Source organism: Balaenoptera musculus, chromosome 3 (genome assembly GCF_009873245.2).
Source record: "Balaenoptera musculus isolate JJ_BM4_2016_0621 chromosome 3, mBalMus1.pri.v3, whole genome shotgun sequence".
Taxonomy (NCBI): Eukaryota; Metazoa; Chordata; class Mammalia; order Artiodactyla; family Balaenopteridae; genus Balaenoptera; species Balaenoptera musculus.
Genome location: NC_045787.1, coordinates 160,701,164 through 160,727,931, shown reverse-complemented (window position 1 = coordinate 160,727,931; position 26,768 = coordinate 160,701,164). Strand labels below are relative to the sequence as shown.

Here is a 26,768-nt window from a genome sequence, read left to right as displayed (position 1 = left end):
GAAGGGGGTGCAGAATATGGAGGAATAGAGATGGGGTGATGGCTGCGCAGGAGTCGAGGAGAGACGTGTGTAGTGGGTGACTAGGTAGGCAGACCTCACACTTAAGTGGGATGTTGATTTTGTTCATTGACAATGTCTGTGCCTGTTTCACCAATCCTGGTGTCCCTGAGGGATGATATGGTGTGAAACCATAAGACAGAAGTTGCAGTTGTCTTTAGGACATAATGAAGGGGAAAACTTTTATCTCAGTACAGTGTGAACCAGGTAGGGGCCAAGTCAAGGAAGACCCAGAGGTTGTGTCTGACCAATGTGGTTTATTTCTGTTCCGGCCAAGCTCCTTTGGAACCTGACTGGGTAAAGGGGACTCAAGCAGATGTCACTGCAGCTTCCTCAGGTCCACGCGTGGCAGGTAATAGCCCAGGCGTTGTTGCTGAGCCTCGCAGTCTTCCTCCTCCTTCTGCCTGGAAACAGTGACCTGTGAGGGTGAGCAGAGGGCATCAGAATGGACCAGTCATTGCCAAGTATCAGGGGCTACAGGGGAGGGACATGGCCACAGCCACAGAGACCTGATGTTCCTGTGTGTCTCTCTTCCTTTTTTCTCTTTTTCTCTTAATTTTCTCTCCCAGCCCTTTTCCTCTCTTTTCTCCCGCTTTCACCTCTTTCTCTTCTTCTCTCTTCCTTTTAACTTTTTTTTTCTACCATTTTCTCTCTGATATCCCCTTCATATCTTCTGTTTTCCTCCCCCCCACCCCAGCTTAACTGATGTATAACTGACATACAGTGAACTGCATACATTTAAAATGAATGATTTGATAAGTTTGGATTATAAACTTATTGAACCATCCCCACAATCGAAATAAGGAATGCTTATTATCCCCCCAATTGTCCTCATGTTCTTTTGCAGTTCCTCCTCCCCTGCTATTTACAAACACATTCTTATTCCCAGACAACCACTGATCTGATTTCTGGCCTCAGAGATTAGCTAGTATTTTCAAGAGTTTGTTTATAAATGGAATCATACAGTAAGTACTCTTTTTCATCTGTCTTCTTTCATTCAGCATAATTATTTTGAGATTAATCATTGCATGTGTTAATAATTCTATTATTAACACATTGCATGTGTTAATAATACGTTTATTGCTAAATAGTATTGAGTTGTGTGGATATACCACAGTTTGTTTATCCCTTCCCCTGTTGATGGACTTCTGGGTTGTTTTTAGTCTTTGGCTAGTGCAAATATTATTATGAACATCTGTGTACAAGTCTTTGTATAGACATATGTTTTCATTTCTCTTGGATAAATTCCTAGGACTGGATTGTTGCATAGATGTAAGTAACTTCTTTTAAAATTTGTTTTTTAATTGAACTATAGTTGGTTTACAATGTTGTGTTAATTTCTGCTGTACCGCAAAGTGACTCAGTTATACACATATATACATTCTTTTATATTCTTTTCTATTATGGTTTAATCTCAGGATATTAGATATAGTTCCCTGTGCTATACAGTAGGACCTTGTTTAGCCATTCTATATGTAATAGTTTGCATCTACTACCCCCAATGTAACTTTTAAAGATGTGTCCATGTTATGTTTTACCAGCACTATATGCGAGTTCCAGTTGCTTCATATCTTCACCGACACTTGTTATCATCTTTTTAATTTTAGCCATTCTCATGTGTAGTGGTATCTCATTATGACTTTCATTTACATTTCCCTAATGACTAATGTTATTAAGAAAAGGAAAAGGCAAACTACACGCAGACTAGGAGAAAATATTTGCAAAACATATCCCCAGCAGAAGACAGGTATTTGTAATATATAAAGGGCTCTTACAACCTGATAGTAAGAAGACAACAACACTTCCTTGCTTATCAGGAAACAGCAGATCAGGCATATGATGAGCCCCAGGAGTCCTGCCAGACAGATGAGGATGATGGCCCAGAAGGGGAGATCTGGGGAGACAAGTGCTTGTGTGAGCCACCTCCTATCGTTCCCCTAGGGCTCCTGATTCCCCCTACTGTGCCTCAAAGTCCTTAGCGTGGGTTGGCCAACATTCATCGTCATCCAATACCCTGGGTACATGGTTCCCTTTAGTGAGGCAGAGAACCAAAATATTCCCTCCCCATCCTGGCCTGGAGCGTCTTTGAGGCTTACCCGAATTCTCAGTCAAGACATTGTTTCTGTTGGGAGAATACCCTGAAAGTGAATGAAATGGAGAATGCATGTGAGTGTGTTTTACTTTTTTAAATAAAACTTTTCAAATACACAGAAAAATAGAACCACATTATAAACGTCCATCACCTAGAAATAACAATATATAATTTATCCAGTTAAAACAGTATCATACCCAATGTATAAATTATTAACACTTGCTACCCTTGCATCATCCCATAGTTCCATTGAAATATTAAAGTCATGTAGCCATAATGATGTTTCACTCCATTTTAGTTTGTATCACCGGAAAATGAGGATATTTTGCTACATAATAACAAAGCCATTATCACACTACAAGAGTGATATTTCAAATCATACCTCTGGGAATGGATGACTGATGATGGGCTGGACCATCTTATGCTAGTGGAGGGGAGAATGGATCATCACAGTTGACAAGACCATGGGATCTCTTTAAATTTATAAATTCCCACTCAAAACTCTCTTCTCTGGCTATGAATACATTCACTCCCTTCTTTACTGAGTTTTTAATGCTTATTTTCCAGGATTCACCTATACTGTAACTTCCTCCAGGAAGCCTTCTGATTACCACTCCCAAGTATGGATTGGTTCACATCAAATAATTTATAATTTTAAATTTCCTATTCTTGTTATTTCCAACTGCAACACAAACTCTATGAGGGTAGGGACACATAGCACCCATTGGGCAACGGGAGAGGGTTTCAGGTCCGCCTGCTCATACAACCCCGGGCAAATTCTTAAGATGTGCTGACTGATACGAGCAGGAACAAGTGCCTTTTTTATTTATTTATTTAATTTAATTTAATTTTTCATTTTTTTTCCTATATCCACTTGGAGGTTTATTCTTACTTCCATTCAAACCAGGTTTACAAAATATATGATGTGATTAATTAATTCATTAATTAATTTTTTACTTTAAAAAAATTTTTTTTAAATTAAAAAAAAATTTTAACATCTTTATTGGAGTATAATTGCTTTACAATGGTGTGTTAGTTTCTGCTGTATAACAAAGTGAATTAGCTATATGTATACATATATCTCCATATCCCCTCCCTCTTGTGTCTCCCTCCCACCCTCCCTATCCCACCCCTCTAGGTGGTCACAAAGCACCGAGCTGATCTCCCTGTGCTATGCAGCTGCTTCCCACCAGCTATCTATTTCACATCTGGTAGTGTATATATGTCAGTGCTACTCCCTCACTTTGTCCCAGCTTACCCTTCCCCCTCCCCGTGTCCTCAAGTCCATTCTCTACGTCTGCGTCTTTATTCCGGTCCTACCCCTGGGTTCATTAGAACCATTTTTCTTTTAGATTCCATATATATGTGTTAGCATATGGTATTTGTTCTTCTCTTTCTGACTTACTTCAACAAGTGCCTTTTTAAATTAAAATTAATTTTAATTAAGTGAAATTTAAAAAATCTGGTAGTCAGTACTATTAAAAATCATTAACCATAAAAGCCAGTCACAATGGCCATGCTTAAATAAGAGCTTCATGTGGCTTATGCACTGGATAGCACAGATATATAACATTTCCTTCACTAAGAAAGTTCTATTGCATGGTGCAGTCTAGGAGAAGGCGAGTGTCTCCTATATCCCACTGAATGTCCTTTCCTATCCCTCAGTAGTGGGTAAAATCTGTGGGAGTATGCACCTCCTGCCAGCCTGGGAAAGTTCAGTGCTGACTCATCCCCAAGTCTCCAGATTCCCAGGAAAGTCCCCATGTGAGGAAATTAGAAGCCCCCACTTCTGCCCCAATGATCAGGGAGCCTTACCATCCACAAGGACACTATTCCTGTCCAGGATAAAATTCTGCAGCTGGGTACCATTCTTGGTCAGCTGCAGGAATTCCTCATAGATGGCAACTCTGTCCAGTCTCTGAGCCAATGGTGAGAAGTTACACTGAGCATCTACCCCAGTGTGGTTGCTGGGGACCTCAGACCTGGAAGGACACAAGGGATGAACAAGGGTATCTGGAATTCTACCCCGGTTCCTGGTTCCCTGGTTCTAGTCCTGTCTAGGAGAACTTTCTGCAATGATGTAAACATTTGTGTCTGTACTATCCAATACAGTCATTATTTGCCCCATTTTGTTATCGAACACTTAAAATATGGCTAGTGTGAGTGAGAAACTGAATGTCTCATTTTATTTAATTGAATTAATTTATAAATAAGTAGCTGCAGGGAGAACATTTTGAAATGTTGGAGTAAGGACTTCTGAAAATCCGTGAAAAGAATGAGAACACTGGCAAACATGGTCAAAATCAACTTTTTCAGAAGTCTAGAAATTAACCGAAGGCTTGCAACAATTCAAGCAGCATTTAGTTAAGAAAAAATGTTTGAATCTTGGTAAATGGAGTAAACGTTACGGTGTTATAACTTGCACAGTTCTCATCCTGCTCTCACAAGGGGCTCAGTAACTTTGAAAACCATAATGGGTTTAGAGCTCCCCAAAAGACCCATCACCATTGAATTGTCACTATTTGACCTATCTGGCAGCTCCTTGAAAAAGCCTCATTTTCAGAGCTTGTCTTTATTTGACTCAGAGTTTGTTTATTGGAGTATAATTGCTTTACAATGTTGTGTTAGTTTCTGCTGTATAACAAAGTGAATCAGCTATATGTATACGTATATCCCCATATCCCCTCCCTCTTGCATCTCCTTCCCACCGTCCCTATCACACCCCTCTAGGTGGTCACAAAGCACCGAGCTGATCTCCCCATGCGATGCAGCTGCTTCCCACTAGCTATCTATTTTACATTTGGTAGTGTATATATGTCAGTGCAACTCTCTCACTTCGTCCCAGCTTACCCTTCCCCCTCCCTGTATCCTCAAGTCCATTCTCTACATCTGCGTCTTTATTCCTGTTCTGCCCCTAGGTTCTTTAGAGCCATTTTTTTTTTTTAAGATTCCATATATATGTGTTAGCATACAGTATTTGTTTTTCTCTTTCTGACTTACTTCACTCTGTATGACAGACTCTAGGTCCATCTACCTCACTACAAATAACTCAGTTTTGTTTCTTTTTATGGCTGAATAATATTCCATTGTATATATATGCCATATCTTCTTTATCCATTCATCTGTCAGTGGGCACTCAGGTTGCTTCCATGTTCTGGCTATTGTAAATAGTGCTGCAATGAACATTGTGGTACATGTCTCTTTTTGAATTATGGTTTTCTCAGGGTATATGCCCAGTAGTGGAATTGCTGGGTCATATGGTAGTTCAGAGCTTGTTTAGTGAGGAAAGCCTAACCCCATGGCACTTGCCACAGTCGGTGGTAATTGTTTTCCACTATATCTGCCCAAGGGAGCAATACCAGTTGAGGCAAGCAAGAGGTGAGCTAATAACTTAAAAGAAAAAATTGGGGAATGAGATGTCTACAGGGGGCTTTGAAAAGCTCCAGTGTATTCCTGGGGATCTAGAAGACCACAAGAGTGCTGTGCAAGACTTGAGAAGGTCTTAAACTCTTACCTCTAGCTGAAAGGTTGGCTTAATATCTAAAAAAATTGATCAATGTAACATACCATATTAATAGAATAAAGGACAAATACCACATGTTTTCTTTTTTTTCCCCACGTTTTCAATAGACACAAAAAAGAATTTGACAAAATATAATTTCATGATTAAAAAAACCTCAACAAACTAGGAATAGAAAGAAACTTTACAAACCTGATAAAGAACATTCATGCAAAGACTACCCCTAACATCATACTTAATGGTAGAAGAGTAAAAACTTTTCCCTTAAGACCAAGGGCAAGACAAGTATGTCTGCCCTCATCTTATATGTTATTCACATCATACTGAAGGTTCTTATGGGGCCAATTAGGAAAGAAAAAGAAATAAAAGGCATTTAGGTTGGAAAAGAAGATGTTAAACTCTCTATTTGCAGATGACATGACATTGTATATAGAAAAATCCCAAGAAAGACACACACACACACACACACTACTAAATCCTATTAGCTCAGCATGATTGTAGGATATAAGAGCAATATGCAAAAATCTATATTGTATTTCTATACACTAGTTATTAACATTCTGAAAATAAAGTTAAGAAAGCAGTTCCATTTACAATAGCATCAAGCAATGTACAAAACACTTTGGAATAAATTTAAAAAAAGAAATGTAAGATTTGTATATTCAAAACTATAAAACTTTGTTCAAAGACTTTTAAAAAGACCTAAATAAATGAAAAGGCATCCTATATTCATGAATTGGGGATTTAATGTTATTAAGATGCTAGCACTCCCCAAATTGACCTAAAGATTAAATTCAATCCCTATCAAAATCCCAGCTGGCTCTTTTGCAGAAATTGATAGCTGATACTAAAATTAATATGGAATTTCAAGGGACTCGAATAACCAAACCAATATGGAAAAAGAACAACGCTGGACAGCGCCACTTCCCAATTGCAAAACTTAGTACTAAACTACAGTAATCGAAACACTGCCACTGGCAAAAAGAGAGACATACAGATCAATGAAATAAAATTTACTGTCTATAAGCAAAGTCATGCAATTATGGACAACTGATTTTCAACAAAGTTTCCAAAACAACAGGGAAAGGATAGGCTACTTAACAAATAGAGCTGGGACAACTAGATATTCACATGCAAAAGAAGGAAGTTGGACCCCTATCTCAGCATATACAAAAATTAACTGAAAATAAATTAAAGATCTAAATGTAAGAGATAAAATTATATAACCTTTGGAAGAAAACATAAGAGTAAATCTTCATAACCTTGGATTAGTCATTGCTTCCTTAGATATGGTACTAAAAGCACAAGAATCCAAAGGAAAAAGTAGATAAATTGGATTTCACCAAAATGAAAAACTGTTGTGCTTTAAAAGATACTATTATGAACATGAAAATCCAACCTTTCAAATGGGAGAAAATATTTGCAAATCATGTATCTTGTAAGGGTCTAGTATCCAGACTATATTAAGAACTATTATACCCCAACATTAAAAAGACAAATCAATTTTAAAAATGGGTAAAGGGCTTGAATAAACAATTCTCCAAAGAAGATATAAAAATGGCCAATAAATATATGAAGAAATGCTCAACATTGCTAATCATTAGGGAAATGCAAATCAAAACTACAATGAGCTACCACTTCACACCCACTAGGATGACTATAGTGGGGGAAAAAAGGACAATACTAATCGTTGGTGAGGATGTGAAGAATTTGGAACCTTCATACATTGCTGAAGGGAATATAAAATGGTGGAACCTCTGTAGAAAATAATTCAGTAGTTCCTCAAAAATTAAACATAGTTACCCTATGACCCTACAATACCCATTCCTATTTATATGCCCAAAAGCATTGAAAACATAAGTTCACGTAAAAACTTGGCTATTAATGATCATAACAGCATTATTCATAATAGCCAAAAAGTGGAAACAATCCAATGTCTATCAGTGGATGTACAGATAAACAAAAGTGGTACAGCCATCCAACAGAATATTATTCAGTCCTAAAAAGGAATGAAGGACTGATATATGTTACAGCGTGGATGATCCTGAGAACATTATGCTAAGTGAAAGAAATCAGTCACAAAAGACCACATAGTGTATGATTCCATTTATATACATTTCATATAAATGGAATGCCTATTGTCCAGAATAGGCAAATCTACAGAGGGAGAAAGTAAATTGTTTGCTAGGAGGTGGGGGTGAGGGAAGAATGAGTGACTGCTAATGGGTGGGTACAAGATTTCTTTTTGGTGTGATGAAAATGTTCCTCCCTCCATTAGGTAGTGGGATAGTTGTACCACTATATAAATATACCACTAAATTATGTACGTCAAAAAGGTAAATTTTATGGTATGTTAAACATATCCCAAGAGGTGTATAAAAGTTTTTAATTGCCTCTTATGGCTAGTGGCTACAGTGTTGGACAGCACGGTTAGACTGCTGGATTCTAAGTCATCTGGTTCTAACCCCCCAGCTCCCATGGATTCTGCCTTCAGTGGCCGATTTCTTAAGACATGAATGCTACACTCTATATTCCATGGCCCCCAGCACCAGACACCTTCATGTCTACCTAGGTTGACACAAGCTCTCCTGAGTTTCTAGCCAGCTGTACTCACTGGTTCAGGAACAAGCTGATGTTTGGGTAACAGCTCTATATTCCTAGGGCTCCCCTCCATAACAGCTAGGAACTGAGAGACTATGGCAGTGGGACACTCTCAAAGGACAGAACAAACCTCCATAGTGATTGTGTCCTGAGTTGGAACTCACCTGAATGCTGAAACTTGACAGTCAGAAAAATAATTCTTGATGCTGCTGTTTCGGAAGAGCTGGTTGAGCTGAAAGACAGGGCAACATTTCCTTGGTCAGCATCCATGGCCCATTGGCATCAGAGAATGCCAATTAATCAAAGAGCACACTTCCCCATCTATTTTTTTTTTTTTTTTTTTTTGGTCCAGTGGTTAAGAATCTGTGCTTCCACTGTAGGGGGCACGGGTTTTATCCCTGGTCGGGGAACTGAGATCCCGCATGCTGAGTGGTGCGGCCAAAAAAAAAAAACAACACGAAAATGAAAAAGAAAACACTAGTCCAGGTCCTGTTCCAGGGTATGACTTGGGCTAGCAAGTGAACCCCTCTATGGCTGTCTCTTAGTTTGTAAAATGGGAATAAGAACCTGTCTTCATGAATTGTTAAAAAAAAAAGTCACCCTCCAGATAACCAACAAGGATCTACTGTATAGCACAGGGAACTATACTCAATATTTTGTATTAACCTTTAAGGGAAGAGAATCTGAAGAAGGATATATATATATATCTGAATCGCTGTGCTGTACACCCAAAGCTAACATGATATTGTAAATCAACTATACTTCAATTTTTAAAAATGTCCAGCATATATACACTACCAAATGTAAAATAGATAGCTAGTGGGAAGCAGCCGCATAGCACAGGGAGATCAGCTCAATGCTTTGTGTCCACCTAGAGGGGTGGGATAGGGAGGGTAGGAGGGAGACACAAGAGGGAGGAGATATGGGGATATATGTATAGCTGATTCACTTTGTTATAAAGCAGAAACTAACACACCATTGTAAAGCAATTATACTCCAATAAATATGTTAAAAAAAATGTCCAGATTGCCAAACTGAAAAAAAAATAAATGTGCACACCAAAAAAAAAAGTCACCCTCTGACTACCCAGTGTCCATAGGTCAGTCTCTACATGGGAACAGAGTGGACAAACAACCCCATTCTCACCGCATCCTCAATATTTCTCTTGTTCCGCTGGTGTTTGGGGGTGCCTGGGGCTATGTCCTGGGAATAGATTAAGTTGGTGACAGTGAAATTCAGCTGGAAGTTCTGGAAGCTGGGACTGATTGTTGGTTGGTCTGTTGGTAGATGAATTGATGGCTCCACTTCTAGAATAAAAAGAAAGTATGAAGTTTTTAACAAAGAAGTCATTACAGCCAGTCTACTTATTCCTGGCAATGTGGACTGAGCTGGGTTTTTAGAAGTGGGCTACACTCAAAAAGAATGAAATAATGCCATTTGCAGCAACATGGATGGACCTAGAGATGATCACACTAAGCAAAGCAAGTCAGAAAGAGAAAGACAAATACCGTATGATATCACTTATATGTGGAATCTAAAATTCGATACAAATCAACATATCTATGAAGCAAAACCAGACTCACAGACATAGAGAACAGATTTGTGGTTGCCAAGGGGGAGGGGGATGTGGGAGGGAGGGAATGGGAGTTTGGGATTAGCAAAGGCAAGCTATTATATATAGGATCGATAAACAAGGTCCTACTGTATAGCACAGGGAACTATATTCAATATCCTGTGACAAACCATAATGGAAAAGAATATGAAAAAGAATATATATGTGTATAACTGAGTCATTTTGCTGTACAGAAGAGGTTAACACACCATTGTAAATCAATTGTACTTCAATAAAATTAAAAAAAAAAAGTGGCCTACAGAGGACCGTTCATCTGCCTGTTCACCTTGAATCCACTCATCTGTCTGCTTGTCCAACTCTCCACCAAGCATTATGAGAATTCACTAGGATGTGGGGAAGAGGAGCTTGGGCTTCTCTGGGGCACAGTTGGCAGGTGCAGGTGCTGACCATCTCAGTGGGCATCTATCACACACCTTTGCTGACCTAGGTTCCTAATGTGTCTTCCTGCCTCTGTTCTTTCTCCCCATCCCCAATCATTGTCCTTGTAACACCGAGAGGATGCGCTTTCTAAAGTAGAATTCTGAGTGTGTCCTGTTCCTCCACAAACCATTCCAGTGCCCAGGAAAGTCCCTGCCCACATCTTCAGCTATAGCTTTCCCATGTCTCATGTCAAGGTGTATGCTCCAGCCACACCAAACTTCTTAAAGCCTCCTCCAATGACATGTTCTTCCTATATTCTCGGTTATAGACACATGTAGCACAGCTGCCCATCTCTTTCCCCCAGCTAGGTCCTGTTCTCCTTCAGATCTCAATTTCTTCATCACTTCCTCTAGAAAACTTTCCAAGAGAGAATTGTGTATCCCTTTTGGGGGTTCCCACAGACTTTTGAAATTCCCCTGTTATAGTGGTTATCACAATGTATCATCAGTGCCTATTTATCTTCATGGCGTATACATTGAATGAATGAATGAATCAACCAATGCATGACTCATAACTGCAGCCTAAGAAGGAAACACAGGGTCCTTTACATTCTGGGTTAGAAAAACTGACATGTAAAATAACCATTTCCTTGGTTGCAGTCGCTGCATTTTCTCTTCCTGCATCCTGTTGGATGACACATTGCCATGAATCATCAACATGGGCTTCCAGAAAGCCCCCCTTTTTCCTCTGCAGCCTCTTTCCATTTCACTGCTACCCAGAAGCCCTATCCTTCTTCATAAAACCATCTTTTCCAGCCATGAACCTATTCCCCCACTTTATCTCATACCTGTCACATGCACATCTGTCAACTGGTAGGTGGCACCCAGCCAGTAGGATGAGGCATTAAGGGTCTTGCCTAGAAACACTTGCTTCACCACGCTGGAGTCCAGATTGGAGGAGAACAATGCCTTGATGCTGACCGACATGGGATCCAACCTAGGAACAGAGACCATGGGAACTCAGCCAGCACCCAACACCAGCAGTGTCTCCTGAGTTACTGTTTTATAGAGCCAAAGACCTAAGGACAAGCACTGTGGGTATCTGACTGCCTCTTCCCCCCGGCAAGAGAAGAGACCCTGACCAAAAAGGGAAAGACTTCTAGGGGTTGGGAATAGAAGCAATAACAGTAACAATAATGAATGTCTACTGTGCACCTCTAAGAAGTGAATTCCACATTCCTTCCCCATCACTCTGGTGGAAGCTATTATTATAATTATTCCCATTTTAAAGACAAAGGAACTGAAGTTTGGTAACATTCAAAGTCAGCATCGTGTCCCATGATCCTCCCTCTCTCTAGTATAGATGTCCTAGTTCCTCTACCCATCCCTCAGAGACCTGGGTTCAAACCCAACTTTGACAGCTCTTGGGCTGTTCACTTCTCTGAGCCTCAGTCTTCCCATGTGGGGATGAGCATTGCATTCACTTCCTGGGGGATGTTATGAGAATTAAATGAGATGATCTTGCATGAAAGTACTCAGCAGGGAGCCTGGCCACGGTAAATGTTATTATTGGACTATTATTAGCCGAAAGTTGTATTTCCCAAGAAGGAGGTGGGTGCAAGGGGTTGGTGGCTCCATGAGGTTAATCCTTTTCCTGCACCCCGAAGATGTACAGAAGGAGATGGTAAGATTAGCTGTCAGGGACATGGGGAAGAATGGGCACCATGTCAATGAACCTTCCAGTTCAAGGGTGTGCCAACAGGGGGTCAGAGCCGCAAGCCGCCAGCTCAGCCAATGCTTCCAGTCTCAACTTACGTCAAGTTGGTGACCAGGCAGGAGTGGAATCTGTCTTGTAGCTGGCTGCCTCTGTACAGTTTTGTGACCTGGAGTAAAGGGTAGGGAGAGTGAGTGAGATGGAGGTCTCTTGGGGCTGGAGGGGGCCACTGGAGCCAGTGGAGGAGCAAACATAGGTCTTGAAGGAAGGGAGACCTGAGTTCCAATCCTGGCTCTGCCCTTAACTCACTGTGTGACCTTAGGCACAGTGCTCCCCTTTCGGAGCCTCAGTTTGCCCATCTGAGAAGTGGGGAGGCAGCTAGGGTACGACCCCTGGAATCTGAAAGAACCCAGAACATGTGGGTAAAGTGAAGAGTTGAAGCCATCACTTAACAGATGTAAGTCAGACTGAGGAATGAGAGGGGCACCCAGAGCAAGGAGAGATGGGAGAGGGGAGAGAGACCCTACCTTGTCCTGGATGTCCTTCAGCAGGGCAATGTACTCTAAGGACGTGGGGTCTGGGTTGCTGAGGTTCCAGTTGATGATGTGGAAATTTAGCTGGTACTCGCTCTGGATAGATAAACTCTGGGGTGCATAGCCTGGAGCCACCAAGAGGAAGAAAAGACAGATGGAGACTCTCAGCTTTTAGGACAGAGGCATGGTGGCCTGGGGGCCCCTACCTACTGTCATAATCAACCAAAACCAGGTCCACCTGTTGGGGACTATAGGGCTTCCAAATGGAAAGTCACCCCGTAGAGGGGGAAAACGGGAATTTTATAAGGAAACTCCTAAACTGAGCTTTTCTGCTTGTGCTTATGCAGTTCCCGCTTCCTGGAATGCTCTTCCACCCTTTTCTTTTCCAGGAAAACTCCTATTTCTGCTTCAGGAGCCCACTGAGGTGGAGCTCCATGAGAGCAGGCATTCATCTATCTTGTTCTTGTCATGTTCAGTGCCTAGTACAGTTTCAGGAGGCACTCCTTGACTTGCCCCATCTCTGCACTCCCATGGCACCCTGTTAATAATAGTGTCTCTGCCTTTTTTGTGTCCTTAAGTAATATATATATTTTTTGGCCATGCCATGCCACACGTGGGATCTTAGTTCCCCAACCGGGGATCGAATCTATGCCCCCTGCAGTGGAAGCACAGAGTCTTAAACACTGGACCGCCAGGGAAGTCCCCGTAAGTAATATTAAAAAAAAAATTTATTTTATTGAAGTATAGTTAATTTACAATGTTGTGTTAATTTCTACTGTATAGCAAAGTGATTCAGTTATACATATATATATATATATTTTCATATTCTTTTCCATTATGGTTTATCACAGAATATTAAATACAGTTCCCTGTGCTATACAGTAGGACCTTGTTTATCCATTCTATATATGATAGTTTGCATCTGCTAACCCCAAATTCCCAACTCACCCCTCCCCCATGGCAACCATAAGTCTCTTCTCTGTAAGTCTGTTTGTTTCATAGATAGTTTCATTAGTGTTATATTTTAGATTCCACATATAAGTGATATCATATGGTGTTTGTCTTTCTCCTTCTGACTTACTTCACTTGTGTCCCTAAGTAATTTTTTTTTTTCCTAAGTAATCTTGAGTTCACTTGATTATGACTTTTTCAGAGACAGAACCTGTGTATTCTATCTCCATGGCCAGAACATGGCTTGGGACAGAATGGTCACACATATGAGTCTGTTGAATGAATAAATGTGAACTGCAGTGGATCCCCAGATATTAGGGCTGAGATACTCATCTTTCATTTGTTCACTGTTTCATTGGGTACTATGATGTGCCAACATATTAAGAACTGAGGATACAGTGCCACATTAAACAAACACTAATTTTATAGAATTGGATAATTAAACAAATAATTGCTGTGAAGTGATAAGTGTTGGTCTGGTGCTCAGCTAGGAACTATGAGACCGTGTTCAGCAGGGTTTCTCATCCTCAGAACTACTGAAATTTCAGGCTGTATAATTCTCGGTGGTGAGGTTCTCCTGTGCACTGGAGGATATTAGCTACATATCTGGCCTTTATCCACTAGATGCCAGTAGCACTCTCCCCCATTATGACAATCAAAAATGTCTCCAGACATTGCTGAGTATCTCCTGGGGTGGGGCAGAATCACCCCCAGATAAGAACCACTGGCATGGATGAACCTCGCATAGAAGAACCTCTATCCCAAGAGATCCCATGGGTCAGACATTTTGGTATTGAATGAAAATTCATTACATTCATTTGGTCAAAGAATTTTGTGCTGTTTTCCTGAACTGACGGGAGAGACCCTCCCCATGGAGGTTTGGGGAGGGTGCTCCTCAAATAAAACTTTGACTGACTTGTTCAAGAGGAAATAAAATAGAACAGTGACAAGTAATGATCACTATAGGTCCAAGTTCAGCATGAACACTCACCATTGACGAAGAGGCTGTCCTTGGCCAAGGTGTAGAAGCCCATCTGGGTGGCACCACTGGTCAGCTGGTTCAGCTCCCAATAAAGCTGCTCTCTGTCCAGCCTGTGGCCCGTGGGGTCAGGGTGGTAGGTGCAGACGGCATCCATGCTGGTGGCTGCACCATCCTTCTCAGGTCTGGGGAGAGAGAGAGGTGGGGACTCAAGAGAGAGGTCTTGAAACCTCTGGGTGTGGGGCCAGAAAGAGGGAGAAGCAAATGGGAGGTCAGTGGGAAGACTGAGAAAGGGGTAGTCACCCAAAGTGGTCCTTACTGGCAAATGCTCAGGAAAAGGTCTTACTTGAGGGAGATTGGTCTGCAACCCGAGTAGAAGGGGCCCAGGCTGCTCTTCTGGAACAACGATCCAAGCTGGGGAGGTAGGAGAAGGATGAGGAACAGAAAGGACAGGGATTGGGAGAGGGGCTGGGTGGGAATCATCCCACCAGGGGTTGCTAGGACCAACATCTCACCAGGCGCTGCAGGACCATCTCGGTGGAGTTGAACATGGCTGAGCCATTGCTCATGTCTGATGAATATGGAAGGTTGGAGATGGTGAAGTTGAGTGTGAGGGTCTTCAGGTTGTGTCCCATAGCTGCAATAAGGTAGGGGGATAGATGGTTATCACTGAGGCCTGACCTGGGACTACATCAGAGTCCTGCATTCATTATAATCTGTTGTCTTCTCTTCCAGTAGCACTACCTCCCACCAATGGTGTCACCCAAGTCAAAACCAGCATATTTGCTCGGCTTCTCTTCTCTCACCTCCAATTAACCACAATTCTACTTGCAGAATGGTTCCTACATACATCCCCTCTCTCCATTCCTGTCCCAGCTTAGGTCTTATCTTCTCTGACCTGGACCAACACCCCAGCAGACTCACTGGATGCCCTGTCTAAAGGATGTTCTCTACACTGAACACTAGAAGAAATTTTCTTAAATAAAAATCTCACTACTGTCACCACTGCTCTAGTATCACCCGTGGCTACCTATGGCCTTCAGCACTAAGTTCAACTTTTTAATTAATTAATGTTTTCACCACGCGGCATGTGAGATCTTAGTTCCCCGGCCAGGGATCTAACCCATGCCCCTTGCAGTGGAAGTGTGGAGTCTTAACCACTGGACCGCCAGGGAAGTCCCTAAGTTCAACTTTTTTCGATCTGGCACTTGAAGTCCTTCTTAATCTGGTTCTTGCCAACCTTTCAGCTTAATTTATCCATCTACTCCAGGTTAAGCTTTAAGCTTCATGCAAACCAAATTCTTCTCAATTTTCCCCGTACACTGTGCTGCTTTTGACCACTGACATTTTGCTCATGGAATCCCATCTGCTAGGAAAACTTTTCATCCCCTATTTGCCTGGATGGGTCCTACTTTTTCTTAAAGACTCAGGTCATGTGAAACTTTCTCCAGAAAGCCTTTCCCTTCAAAATTGTGCTAGGTGCCTCATCCCAAGACCATACCACATTATGTTATAATAGTCTGTTAGTCTCACAAGACTGGAGGCTCCATGAGGGCCAGCATCAGATTGAATTATTGGTATAATATTTGTGATCAGCACGATTGCCCTAAAATCAGAATTGCACCCCCTGGCCTCCCAGCTCCTGTGTTACAGTTGGCCAGTGGATGTGTGGGGCTGGAGAGCTTCTCTTGGGAAGGAAAAGGGGCCCCCAATACCTGTGGTGGATTCTGGTTGCACAGGTGATGATGAAGTAGGCAGGAACATGGTAGCTGGTTCGGGAGCTATGGGAAGTGCAGTCATTAGGGAGGAACAGAGCCCCCCACAGAGTGGGAGAAGCCTCCAGGCTTACCTGGGCTCCAGAAGCCCCCAGGCTCACCTGGGCTCTAGAAACCATTCATAGGTTTACCATTAATGAGAGTGAGCGAAGGAGTGATTGTGTGAGTAGAGGGACGAGCAAACCTGTGAATGAAATGAACCCAAGAGAGTGTGAGTGGGTAAACAAGAAAGAGACTGAACAAAGAGGACAGACAGATGGAGGGGCAGAAATACAGGCAGACAGACGGGATACTTAGACGGACAGAGGAAGAATGGACAGAAGGAGGGTCAAAGAGAAGGAAAGAAGAATAAACACAAGGAAGAAAAGTTGAGAGATGAATGGAAGTGCAGAAGGAAAGAAAGACAAACAGGTGAATAGGCAGAAGGATGGTTGGTTGGATGGATGGATGGATAGATGGATGGACGGGAGGGAGGGAAGGAGGGAGGGAGGAAGGAAGAGGTCTGAGAGAAGGGATAACTAGGAGAATGGAAGAATGGATGGGTGAAAAGATAGGTGAAGTGATCATTGGATGAGTGAATGGACAAATGTGGCCAAACCACTGAGTAGCCACCAGAGTTTGCAACTTGACACCAAGGCCCATTCTGCAGCCCCTATTAAAAGGTTTTGTTATCAGGAGGCATGGACTACAAGGTCATTATCTGACCTGAACCCTTATTTCTGTAGCGAACGCTCGTTCAAATTTCTTCCTCCGACCCAGAAGGGTGTGGAAAATTCGGAAAGCCAATACCATGGCTTCAGCTCTAAAAAGAGACAAAGGACTCAGCATCCTTCCTCCCACTGATACCCTGCCCCCACTCAGGAGACCTAGCCTGAGTTTGGGGCAAGCTCCCTTTGTCAGTGAGAAGAAAAGTTTGGCTCAAGGCCATTGGAGGCTGAAATGGACAGTGGATGAAAAGATACATACTTGTAAGAGGCTCATCTGGACCATGTTCATTATAACCTGGAAACAAAAAAGTCACACATTAAGGGGAGGCTGAGGAACAAGCCCAGATATCCCTGCCTTTGTCCATGTGGGGCATCTTTCTGGATGTCATTCCCTCTGTACCAGGTGAGCATCTATGCATCTTCTAGGATCAGACTCAAATGTCGTCTCCACTATAAAGGCTTTCCTGACCTTTGGATTAGAGATGACCCTTCCTTACCCACCTCACCAGCAAGCCCCCAACAAGAGACTCTCATAATATTTATGTTCACACATTTTTGCCCCCAAATATCCATCCACCCTGCCATCTGCCCTTCCAACCTCCCTCCAATCTATCCCTACATCCAGTGAATATTTACAGAAAGCTTACAACGTGTCAGGTTCCATTTACATTTGGGGAATATACTGCCGAATCAAACAGTCTTTGCCCCACTGGAGCTTACATTAGGATAGGTTGTACATGTAGCCTGTCTGTCTCTGGTGTCGGGCACAAGGCCTGGCTTATAGTAGATGCTTGGTAAATGCTGAATGAGTGAACACAATGAAGCATATAAGTTGTGCAGCTTACAAGGGGCTGGGGGGAGTCTTTTTTTTTTTTTTTTAAATTGTTGAAGCCTCCTTGCTGAGGCCCAGTTTTTGTTTTTTTTTTTTTAATTTACTTATGGCTGTGTTGGGTCTTCATTTCTGTGCGAGGGCTTTCTCTAGTTGTGGCAAGCGGGGGCCGCTCTTCATCGCGGTGCGCGGGCCTCTCACTGTCGTGGCCTCTCTCGTTGCGGAGCACAGGCTCCAGACGCGCAGGCTCAGTAATTGTGGCTCACGGGCCCAGTTGCTCCGTGGCATGTGGGATCTTCCTGGACCAGGGCTCGAACCCGTGTCCCCTGCATTGGCAGGCGGATTCTCAACCACTGCGCCACCAGGGAAGCCCTGGGGGGAGTCTTAAACTGGCCCCTGCAGTGGCCAAGGTGAAGGGAAAAAATGTGAACTCAGAAGAACCTCAGGACCTAGATTGGTGAAAAACCTACTGTGGGTGTGGACAGTTCCCGTCCCTTCTCTGTAATTCTGTTTTCCTCTTTGCTAAAATAGGAGTCCAGGATGTCTCCTGCCCGCCTGATGGGACCAGGATGTCTCCTGCCCGCCTGATGGGGCAACGGCAATAAGAAAGTGTGAGTTGCCAAACTCTATTCCTAGGTTGGGGACAGAGAGGAGGGAAGCTGAGTAATTTCAGTCAACCTCACCACAGCTGTGCGTTGACCCTCAGAGCCCCCGTTAAGGGTCACCCTTCCAAATGCTCTTTCTTCCTGGATTCTAGGCTGATGCCCAGTGTGTCCGAAGCTTGGATCTCCTAGGTGTTCAGAGTGCCTTTCTGGCATCGGGGCCCCAACCAAGAGAGAAACCCATCCTGGTCAAAAGTGAAAAGTGGGGCTGTAGAGCACAGGAAACTCTACTTAATACTGTGTAATGGCCTATATGGGAAAAGAATCTAAAAAAAAAAAAAAGAGTGGAAATATGTGTATGTAAAAAATAAAAGCAAAATTATTAGTCATTACAGTTGCAGATTTAAATAAAATGATAATGTCTTAAATTATCAAATAGAAGGAAGAAATAAAAGAGGTCAGTGATTTTTTAAAAATTACCCCTAACGGTTGTAGAATTTAGAATTAGATGTTATGTCATTTGTGGGTAGTGATGGTTTTTCTTCTTCTTTTCTGGTTTGTGTGTCTTTTGTTTCTTTTTCTTGTCTGTTTGCTGTGGCTGGGACTTCCAATGCTATGTTGGGTATAGGTAGTGAGGGTGGGCATCCTTGTCTTGTTTCTGGTATTGGGGGAAGGGCTTTCAGCTTTTCACTATTGAGTGTGATGTTGCCTGTGGGTTAGTCATAGATGGGCTTGATGTGTTCTCTCTGTACCATCTTCGATGGGGTTTTTTGTTATGAATGGGTGTTGAATTTTATCAGGTGCTTTTTCTGCATCTATTGAGATGATCATGTGATTTTTATCCTTCCTTTGTTGGTGTGTTGTATTACATTGATTGATTTGTAGATGTTGGACTATCCTTGTATTCCTGGAATGGATCCCACTTAAGCATGATGTATTAAAAAAAATGTGAGGGCTTCCCTGGTGGCACAGTGGTTAAGAATCTGCCTGCCAATGCCCTGGCCTGGGAAGATCCCACATGCCGCGGAGCAACTGGGCCCGTGCACCACAGCTACTGAGCCTGCGCTCTGGAGCCCGCGAGCCACAATTACTGAAGCCCGCGTGCCTAGAGCCCGTGTTCCGCAACAGGAGAAGCCACTGCAATGAGAAGCCCGCGCACCACAACGAAGAGTAGCCCCCACTTGCCGCACTAGAGAAAGCCCGTGCGCAGCAACGAAGACCCAACGCAGCCCCCCCCCCAAAAAAAGGGGCTTCCCTGGTGGCACAGTGGTTGAGAATCTGCCTGCTAATGCAGGGTACGCGGGTTCGAGCCCTGGTCTGGGAAGATCCCACATGTCACAGAGCAACTAGGCCTGTGAGCCACAACTACGGAGCCTGCGCGTCTGGAGCCTGTGCTCTGCAACAAGAGAGGCCGCGATAGTGAGAGGCCTGCGCACCGCGATGAAGAGTGGCCCCCGCTTGCCACAACTAGAGAAAGCCCTCGCACAGAAATGAAGACCCAACACAGCCAAAAATAAATAAATAAATAAAAATAGTAAAAAAAAAAAAAAAAAAATGCCGAGTTTGAGAAATTGCTGTACACAGATTCACAGTTCTGGTACAAATCTAGCATTACCTTGGGGCTTATTATTTTTTTTAATAAATTAATTTTATTTATTTATTTTTGGCTGTGTTGGGTCTTCGTTGCTGTGCACGGGCTTTCTCTAGTTGCAGCGAGCAGGGGCTCCTCTTCGTTGCAGTGTGCGGGCTTCTCATTGCGATGGCTTCTCTCGTTGAGGAGCATGGGCTCTAGGCGCACGGGCTTCAGTAACTGTGGCACGGGGGTCAGTAGTTGTGGCTGGCGGGCTCTAGAGTGCAGGCTCAGCAGCTGTGGCCCACGGGCTTAAGCTGCTCCGTGGCACATGGGATCTTCCCGGACCAGAGCTCGAACCCGTGTCACCTGCACTGGCAGGCAGATTCTTAACCACTGCGCCACCAGGGAAGTCCAAACTCAGCATTTTTGACATTTTTGTCTAGAGAATTCATTTTGGTGAGGAGCTGCCTTGCACATTGTGAGATGTTTAGTAGCACTTCCTGCCTCTACCCACTAAATGTCATTAGCACCCCACCAATCATGACTTGAAAATGTCTCCAGATGTTGCCAAGTATCCCCTGGGGTGCAGAATCTTCCCCAGTTGAGAATTACTGGTATAGAGAGACATGGACTGTAGGAGACCCTGGCCCCACATGGACACTCACCATTGACATAGAGCTTATTACGGTCCAGGGTGTAGGTGCCCAGCTGGGTGACTCCATGAGTCAGCTGACTCAGCTCCTGGTACAACTTTTCTCTGTCCAGCCCGGGATGCATGGGGTCAGGATGGTAGGTGCAGATGGCATCCACTCCAGTTGCTGCCCCATCCTTTTCAGTCCTAGGGTGGCAGGGACAGAGGAATAGGGACATTCAGAGGTGTGGGAGAGTTATATAATTTGTTCATCTTGAGACCAGCTGGGACCATTTACTGCCGTGCTTGCACCTGGACAAATGTCTCCTCAAGCAACAAAATACAAAGAAAGTATAAGGGACTAAAAATAACTGCGTGCATGCACAGTTGGGGCAAATTATGGACAACAAGATACAAAGAGACCAAAATACCCAACTGCCACTTCTGAAGAGCCAGGAGCAAAAGCAAGGGGTTGGGAGCACAAGCAGGGTACTGCGCATGCCCCCTGCACACAACACCACCAAAGGGGTGGGCAAAACACCCAAGCCACCCCTCCAGCCCCATCCCTGGACACACCCCTCCCCTCACCCCATATAAGCCACCCTCGTGCATCTGCTTATCCAACTCGTCCCCCATCTTGGGGAGTGAGCAAGCAAGGGGACCTATTGCTTGTTCTTGCTACCCCCTGCCACAGCAGGGGCCCCAATAAAGCCTTGCCTGAATTTCTTGTCTGGCCTCTCATCAATTTCTGTTGATTAAGGAGGCGAAGAACCCTTGTCGGTAAAAATCTCCCTCCTTTAGACTGATCCCCACCCCCGCCCCACCCCCGCTTTGGTTTATGACATTTCTCTTTACTGGGTCTTGTCTGGTTTCTCAGCCATGGTCTTTTCTGGGTCCTCTTCGTCTAGGTACCTTCCTACTCCATAAAGTGATTGATCTTCACGTCTTCACCCTCAGCCAACTTCTCTTCTTTTTCCCCTCATTCTTCTTGGATTATTCGGTTCATACTCACTTTTTTCAGCTACCAGCTTTATTATCATGAAATCCAGTTTCTCTCTCTCTAGCCAAGACCTCCCTCTTGAGCTCTGTGCCACATAACCAACAGCCTCAAGGATGTCTTCCAGACCCATTAGATTCCAATGGGAAGATAATTAAGTTTATTATCTTCCCTCCTAAAAATGCAGAACCTGCTCCTTCTCCCACGTTTCTATATCAGTGCCAGAGCCAGAGATGTAGGAGGCTTTCTGGACATTCTCCATCCTTTGTCCCCCCCCATCCAAGCAATATCAGGTCCAGTCTGACATCTCACTGGTCTCCCCACCTGCTGTTCCCTCATCACAGCAAATTTTTCCACCCCCATACCTACCAGTGTTCTACTTAAAATAAACTACACCATTTCAGACTCTGCTTACGATGGTTGCATGGTTTCCTACAGCTTTGAGTAAGTATAACTAATATTTATGGAACACCTACTAGTTGATAATATTTATGGAACACCTACTGGGTGATCTATTTTTACATTTGCTATCTCTTTTTATCTATCTTTTCAGCAACTCTATGAGCTAGATGCTGATATGATTCCCACTTTATAATTGAGAAAACAAAGTCATGCAGATATTAAAGAACTTCCCAAGCATCACACAGCTAGTGACAGAAACAGGGTGTGATGTCATGTATTTGGACACTGAGACCATTAATGCTTGACCTTGGGAATTCCCTGGTGGTCCAGTGGTTAGGACACCGCACTTCCACTGTAGGGGGCACGGGTTCAACCCCTGGTCGGGGAACTAAGATCTCACAAATCCTGCAAGCTGCACTTTTGCTGTGCAAAATACTGTGAAAATTCCTTAGTATGACCTTTGGCCCCAGCTCCAATCTGAACTTTTGATGATATTTACTAGTCCAAACTCATCCCACAATTCATCCGCCATTCATGCAACTACACTTAATTTATCTATCCACTCAGCAACCTCTTTCTCTAGCTCTTTCTTTTCCCCTTCCTTCCTTCCTTTCTTCCTTCCTCTCTCTCTCTTCTTCCCTCCCTCCCCGCTTCCCTTCCTCCCTTCTTCCCTCCTCCCTCATTCATTCAGTTTGCCTCACACTCTACTCTCACAGACCTTTTCTCATGTACCATGATATTTCTCACATCTATCTCATTACTTAAGGTATGCCAGCCCTTGAAATATCCATGCCAGTGTTTCTTCTGGCAAATGCACACTCGACTGTCAACACTTGGCTCAGGCATCACCTTCTCCAGCCAGCCTCCACTCAGCCCCCTAGATGGAGCTAAGAGTCTATTCTCTGGGCTCCTATGGCCACTGTGAAGTGCTTTATCATTGTACTAACCACATTCATATTATAGTTTTAAGTCCATATGGCTGTTGTCCTCTCTACACTGGGGGCACCTTGAGGGAAGGGCCCATGACTGATTCTCTCAGTGCCCTTAGCACCTGTCACAGGGCGTGTCCTGAGGTACCTCACTTCATGTTTGTTTAATGAGTCAGTGTTGCCCTTTCTGACTGCTGAGTGTGAATGCTCCATGCATCTGCTTATCCAAATAATTTAAGACCTTTGACAGCCACCTCTTTCAGGAAGCCCTCTCTGATACACTCAGCCAGGGTGTATGTCTTCTCCGCTGAATTCCTGGAAGGCCCCAGTCATTTATGATTCTCACCTTGTAGTTGTCACGTTCAGGTCTTCACCTCCAGGTGAGCTTGCCTGTGACAGTGCAGCCCTCAGGTTGTGAGGAGGGGCGGAGTCTTACCTGAGCAGAGTCAGTCTGCAGCCAGAGTACAGTGGGCCGATACTGGTGTTCTTGAACAGAGGACCAAGCTGGGGAGAAGGGGGAGACACATGAGCAAGAGGGGCTGAGGGACTGGGTGGGGTGAGGACAAGGCAGGCCAGCGAAGGCATTGAAGGCCTCTTACCAGGCGATTCAGAGGCTTCTCAGTGAAGTTGAACTTTGCGGAGCCTCTGTGCCCCATGTCTGGGGTATAGAACAGGTTGGTGATGGTGAAATTAAGGGTGAATGGCACCAGGGCTGGGCCCATGCTTGCAACTGGAGGGAGAAAGAGAGAGAGGAGACCCATCAGTCTTAGGCCTGAGCTGTTTAAGGGCGAAGGGACTAGTGCCATCTCTCTGCCCATAGTGTCTAGTAGGTGAAGACTGAGATATCCCATTGGGATACCCCCCTCCTCACCTCCTCAGCCAGCCAGGGGAGGAGAAGGGACCTTTGTCCTAGAAGTGCAACATCAACTTGAAAGGAAACCTCAACCCTCTTATCCTGGAGTGTCCAAAGGCTGACATGTCATGGACATTTTTGTAGGAACAGGAGGGACCAAGACCTTTGTGCTCAGGCCTTAAGCCACAAATACTTGAGCAGTCAAGAAAATCAAAATAACAGTAATTTTTAAAGATGTGCATCTTATATATTTTATTAACCCTAACTTATGGTTACCAGGGGGGAAAGGGGGGAGGGATAAATTGGGAGATTGGGATTGACATATACACACTACTATATATAAAATAGCTAACTATTAAGAACCTACTGTATAGCACAGGGAACTCCACTCAATACTCTGTAATGGCCTATATGGGAAAAGAATCTAAAAAAGAGTAGCTATATGTATACGTATAACTGATTCACTTTGCTGTACACCTGAAACTGACACAACACTGGAGATCAACTATACCCCAAGAAAAATTTTTTAAAAATGTGCATCTCATGTATTTTATTAACAAGCTTACATTTATTAAAAATATTCTTAAATTTTTTAAACAATTTTATTTATTTTTATTTATTTTATTTTTTTGGCTGTGCTGCACGGCATGTGGGATCTTATTCCCTGACCAGGGATCGAACCCGTGCCCCCTGCATTGGGAGCTTGGAGTCTTAACCACTGGACCATCAGGGAAGTCCCTTTTATACAATTTTAAAGGTTACTTTCCATTTACAGTTATTACAAAATATTGGCTATTTTCCCCATGTTGTACAATACATCCTTGAGCCTATCTTACACCCAGTAGCTTATGCCTCCCACTTCCCAACCCCTGTGTTGCCCCTCCCCCCATCCCCACCGGTAACCACTACTTTGTTCTTTACATCTGCGAGTCTGCTTCTTTTTCGTTATATTCACTAGTTTGTTGTATTTTTTTAGATTCCACATATAAGTGAGATCATACAGTATTTGTCTTTCTCTGTCTGACTTATTTCACTTAACATCATACCCTCCAAGTCCATCTGTGTAGCTGCAAATGGCAAAATTTTGTCCTTTTTTATGACTGAGTAGTATTCCATTGTACACACACACACACACACACACACACACACACACACACACATCTTTTTCTATCCATTCATCTGTTGATGGACGCTTAGGTTGCTTCCATATCTTGGCAATTGTAAATAATGCTGCTATGAACGCTGGGGTGCAGTTATATTTTCAAATTAGTTTTTGTTTTTTTCAAGAGTGGAATTGCTGGGTCATATAGTAGTTCTATTTCTAGTTTTTTGAGAAACCTCCATACTGTTTTCTGCAATGACTATACCAATTTACATTCCTACCAACAGTGTACAAGGGTTCCCTTTTATCCACATCCTTGCACACAGAATAGCAGTAATTTCCAGGAAGAAAATGTTCATATCAATAGGAATAGAATAGAGATTAGCTATGGGGAAAAGCTATTTTCTAGGAGACGGTCTGAGCGAGAACATGCTGTGATGAGATTTGGAAGACAAGGAGGAGCCAAGCACAGCTGAGTTCCAAAAACAGTAAGTACATGAGGATGGAAGGATGTCTGGGCCCTGCAGGAACAGAAGTGAGGCTGGATTAGGGAGCAAGGTAGACAGTGGGACAGGCTGGGGCTGCGTGGGCATCAGGGTCCAGACCATGCAAGAATCCATCAGCCACTAGATGGGATTTGAAATTTCATGAGACCCAGAGATTAGATTCCTACCTGTAGAGCTGGGGGTGGAGGTCAGAGTTGTTGGAGGTCCTGGAGAGAATGTAGAGGTCACCGGAGCTGAAAGAATAAAATTGTTGGATCCTATCATGAAGCAACGAGAGGCTAGAGTTATTAATGGAAACTTGCATCTCTACCTTGGCTTAACCTGAGACTTTTGCTGGTCTGAGGCTATTGTGGGGCTAAGGATCTGGGGGATGGGGCATACTTTCCTCCCAGGGAGCAGGCTGAGGGAGGAAGGGTCCCAGGGTCATGGGAATATCTGAGCCCTCATTACTCACTGCTGGTGGTGGGGATCCAGTACTGATGGTTATAACCTGCAGAGAGAGGCAGAAAGAGTAAGATGATGAGAGAAGGTTAAGAAAGGAGTGAAGGGGGACTTCCCTGGCAGTCCAGTGGTTAAGACTTCACCTTCCAATGCAGGGGGTGCGGGTTCAATCCCTGTTCGGGGAGCTAAGATCCCACATGCCTCGCGGCCAAAAAAACCAAAACATAAAACAGAAGCAATACTGTAACAAATTCAGTAAAGACTTAAAAAAAAAAAAAAAAAGAAAGAAAGGAGTGAAGTGTAGAACTGGAAACACAAGCTCACAGACCTTCCTGAGTGCTTTCTTTGAGATTCATCAATAAATAATGATGGTTATTCTTTATGAGTTAACTGCCTCATACTCTGATGCTCCTGATAATTTCATCCTCATAACCATTAACCTCAAAGAAAATAATGATCAAATCACCCTCAATATTGTGGAGATTTACTAGGTGCCTGGAATAATATCAACCTCATCAAATGAATAATAAGGACAGCAATTTTATGTGTGTTTCCAGCCTTATTTGTGTTCTCTTCATCCATGACATATAATTTTGTCCTTGCTTGTTGAGTTTCTCCTAATACCCAGCTCTCCAAAGACAAAGTTTGACCTCTGACAGCATAGTTCTTGGACTTCTGTAATGTTGGACTGAGAATAGTGAGGGAGATGGAGAGAGAGAGAGACTTGGGGGTCAGCCAGAGAGTATAAAGTTGGAGAATAAGAGAAAATGGAGGAAAGCGGATTTGAATAAGTATGGTTCTGGATAATGGATTGGATCCTCTTTGATGCTCTGTAAGAAATGCAAGTAAAACTTAGACTTATTTTATATTTAATAGTCTCATTGGGTTTATTGAAATGAAACTTCTCTGAGACTTGACCAAGTGGAGCCTGTGGTTTACTTGGGTTATTCAGGTTTCATCTCATTTGACTCACACTTAGGTG

At 43.3% G+C, this 26,768-nt stretch overlaps 1 protein-coding gene across 1 annotated transcript; it reads right to left on the bottom strand.

The window, feature by feature from the left end:
- Positions 1–308: 308 nt before the first annotated feature.
- On the bottom strand, positions 309–25,626 carry LOC118891826 (mucin-16-like). Its single transcript, XM_036845583.1, has 18 exons — positions 25,513–25,626; positions 23,484–23,614; positions 23,321–23,388; positions 20,591–20,763; positions 17,181–17,216; positions 16,155–16,220; positions 14,955–15,076; positions 14,786–14,853; positions 14,452–14,624; positions 12,504–12,634; positions 12,078–12,145; positions 11,111–11,259; positions 9,417–9,577; positions 8,435–8,502; positions 3,965–4,131; positions 2,154–2,195; positions 1,872–1,951; positions 309–475 (listed from the first exon to the last, which is right to left on the bottom strand). Exons 1-18 carry the CDS (start codon positions 25,607–25,609, stop codon positions 377–379), a joined length of 1,899 nt encoding a protein of 632 aa, XP_036701478.1. The 5' UTR covers positions 25,610–25,626; the 3' UTR covers positions 309–376.
- Between the last annotated feature and the right edge of the window lie 1,142 nt (positions 25,627–26,768).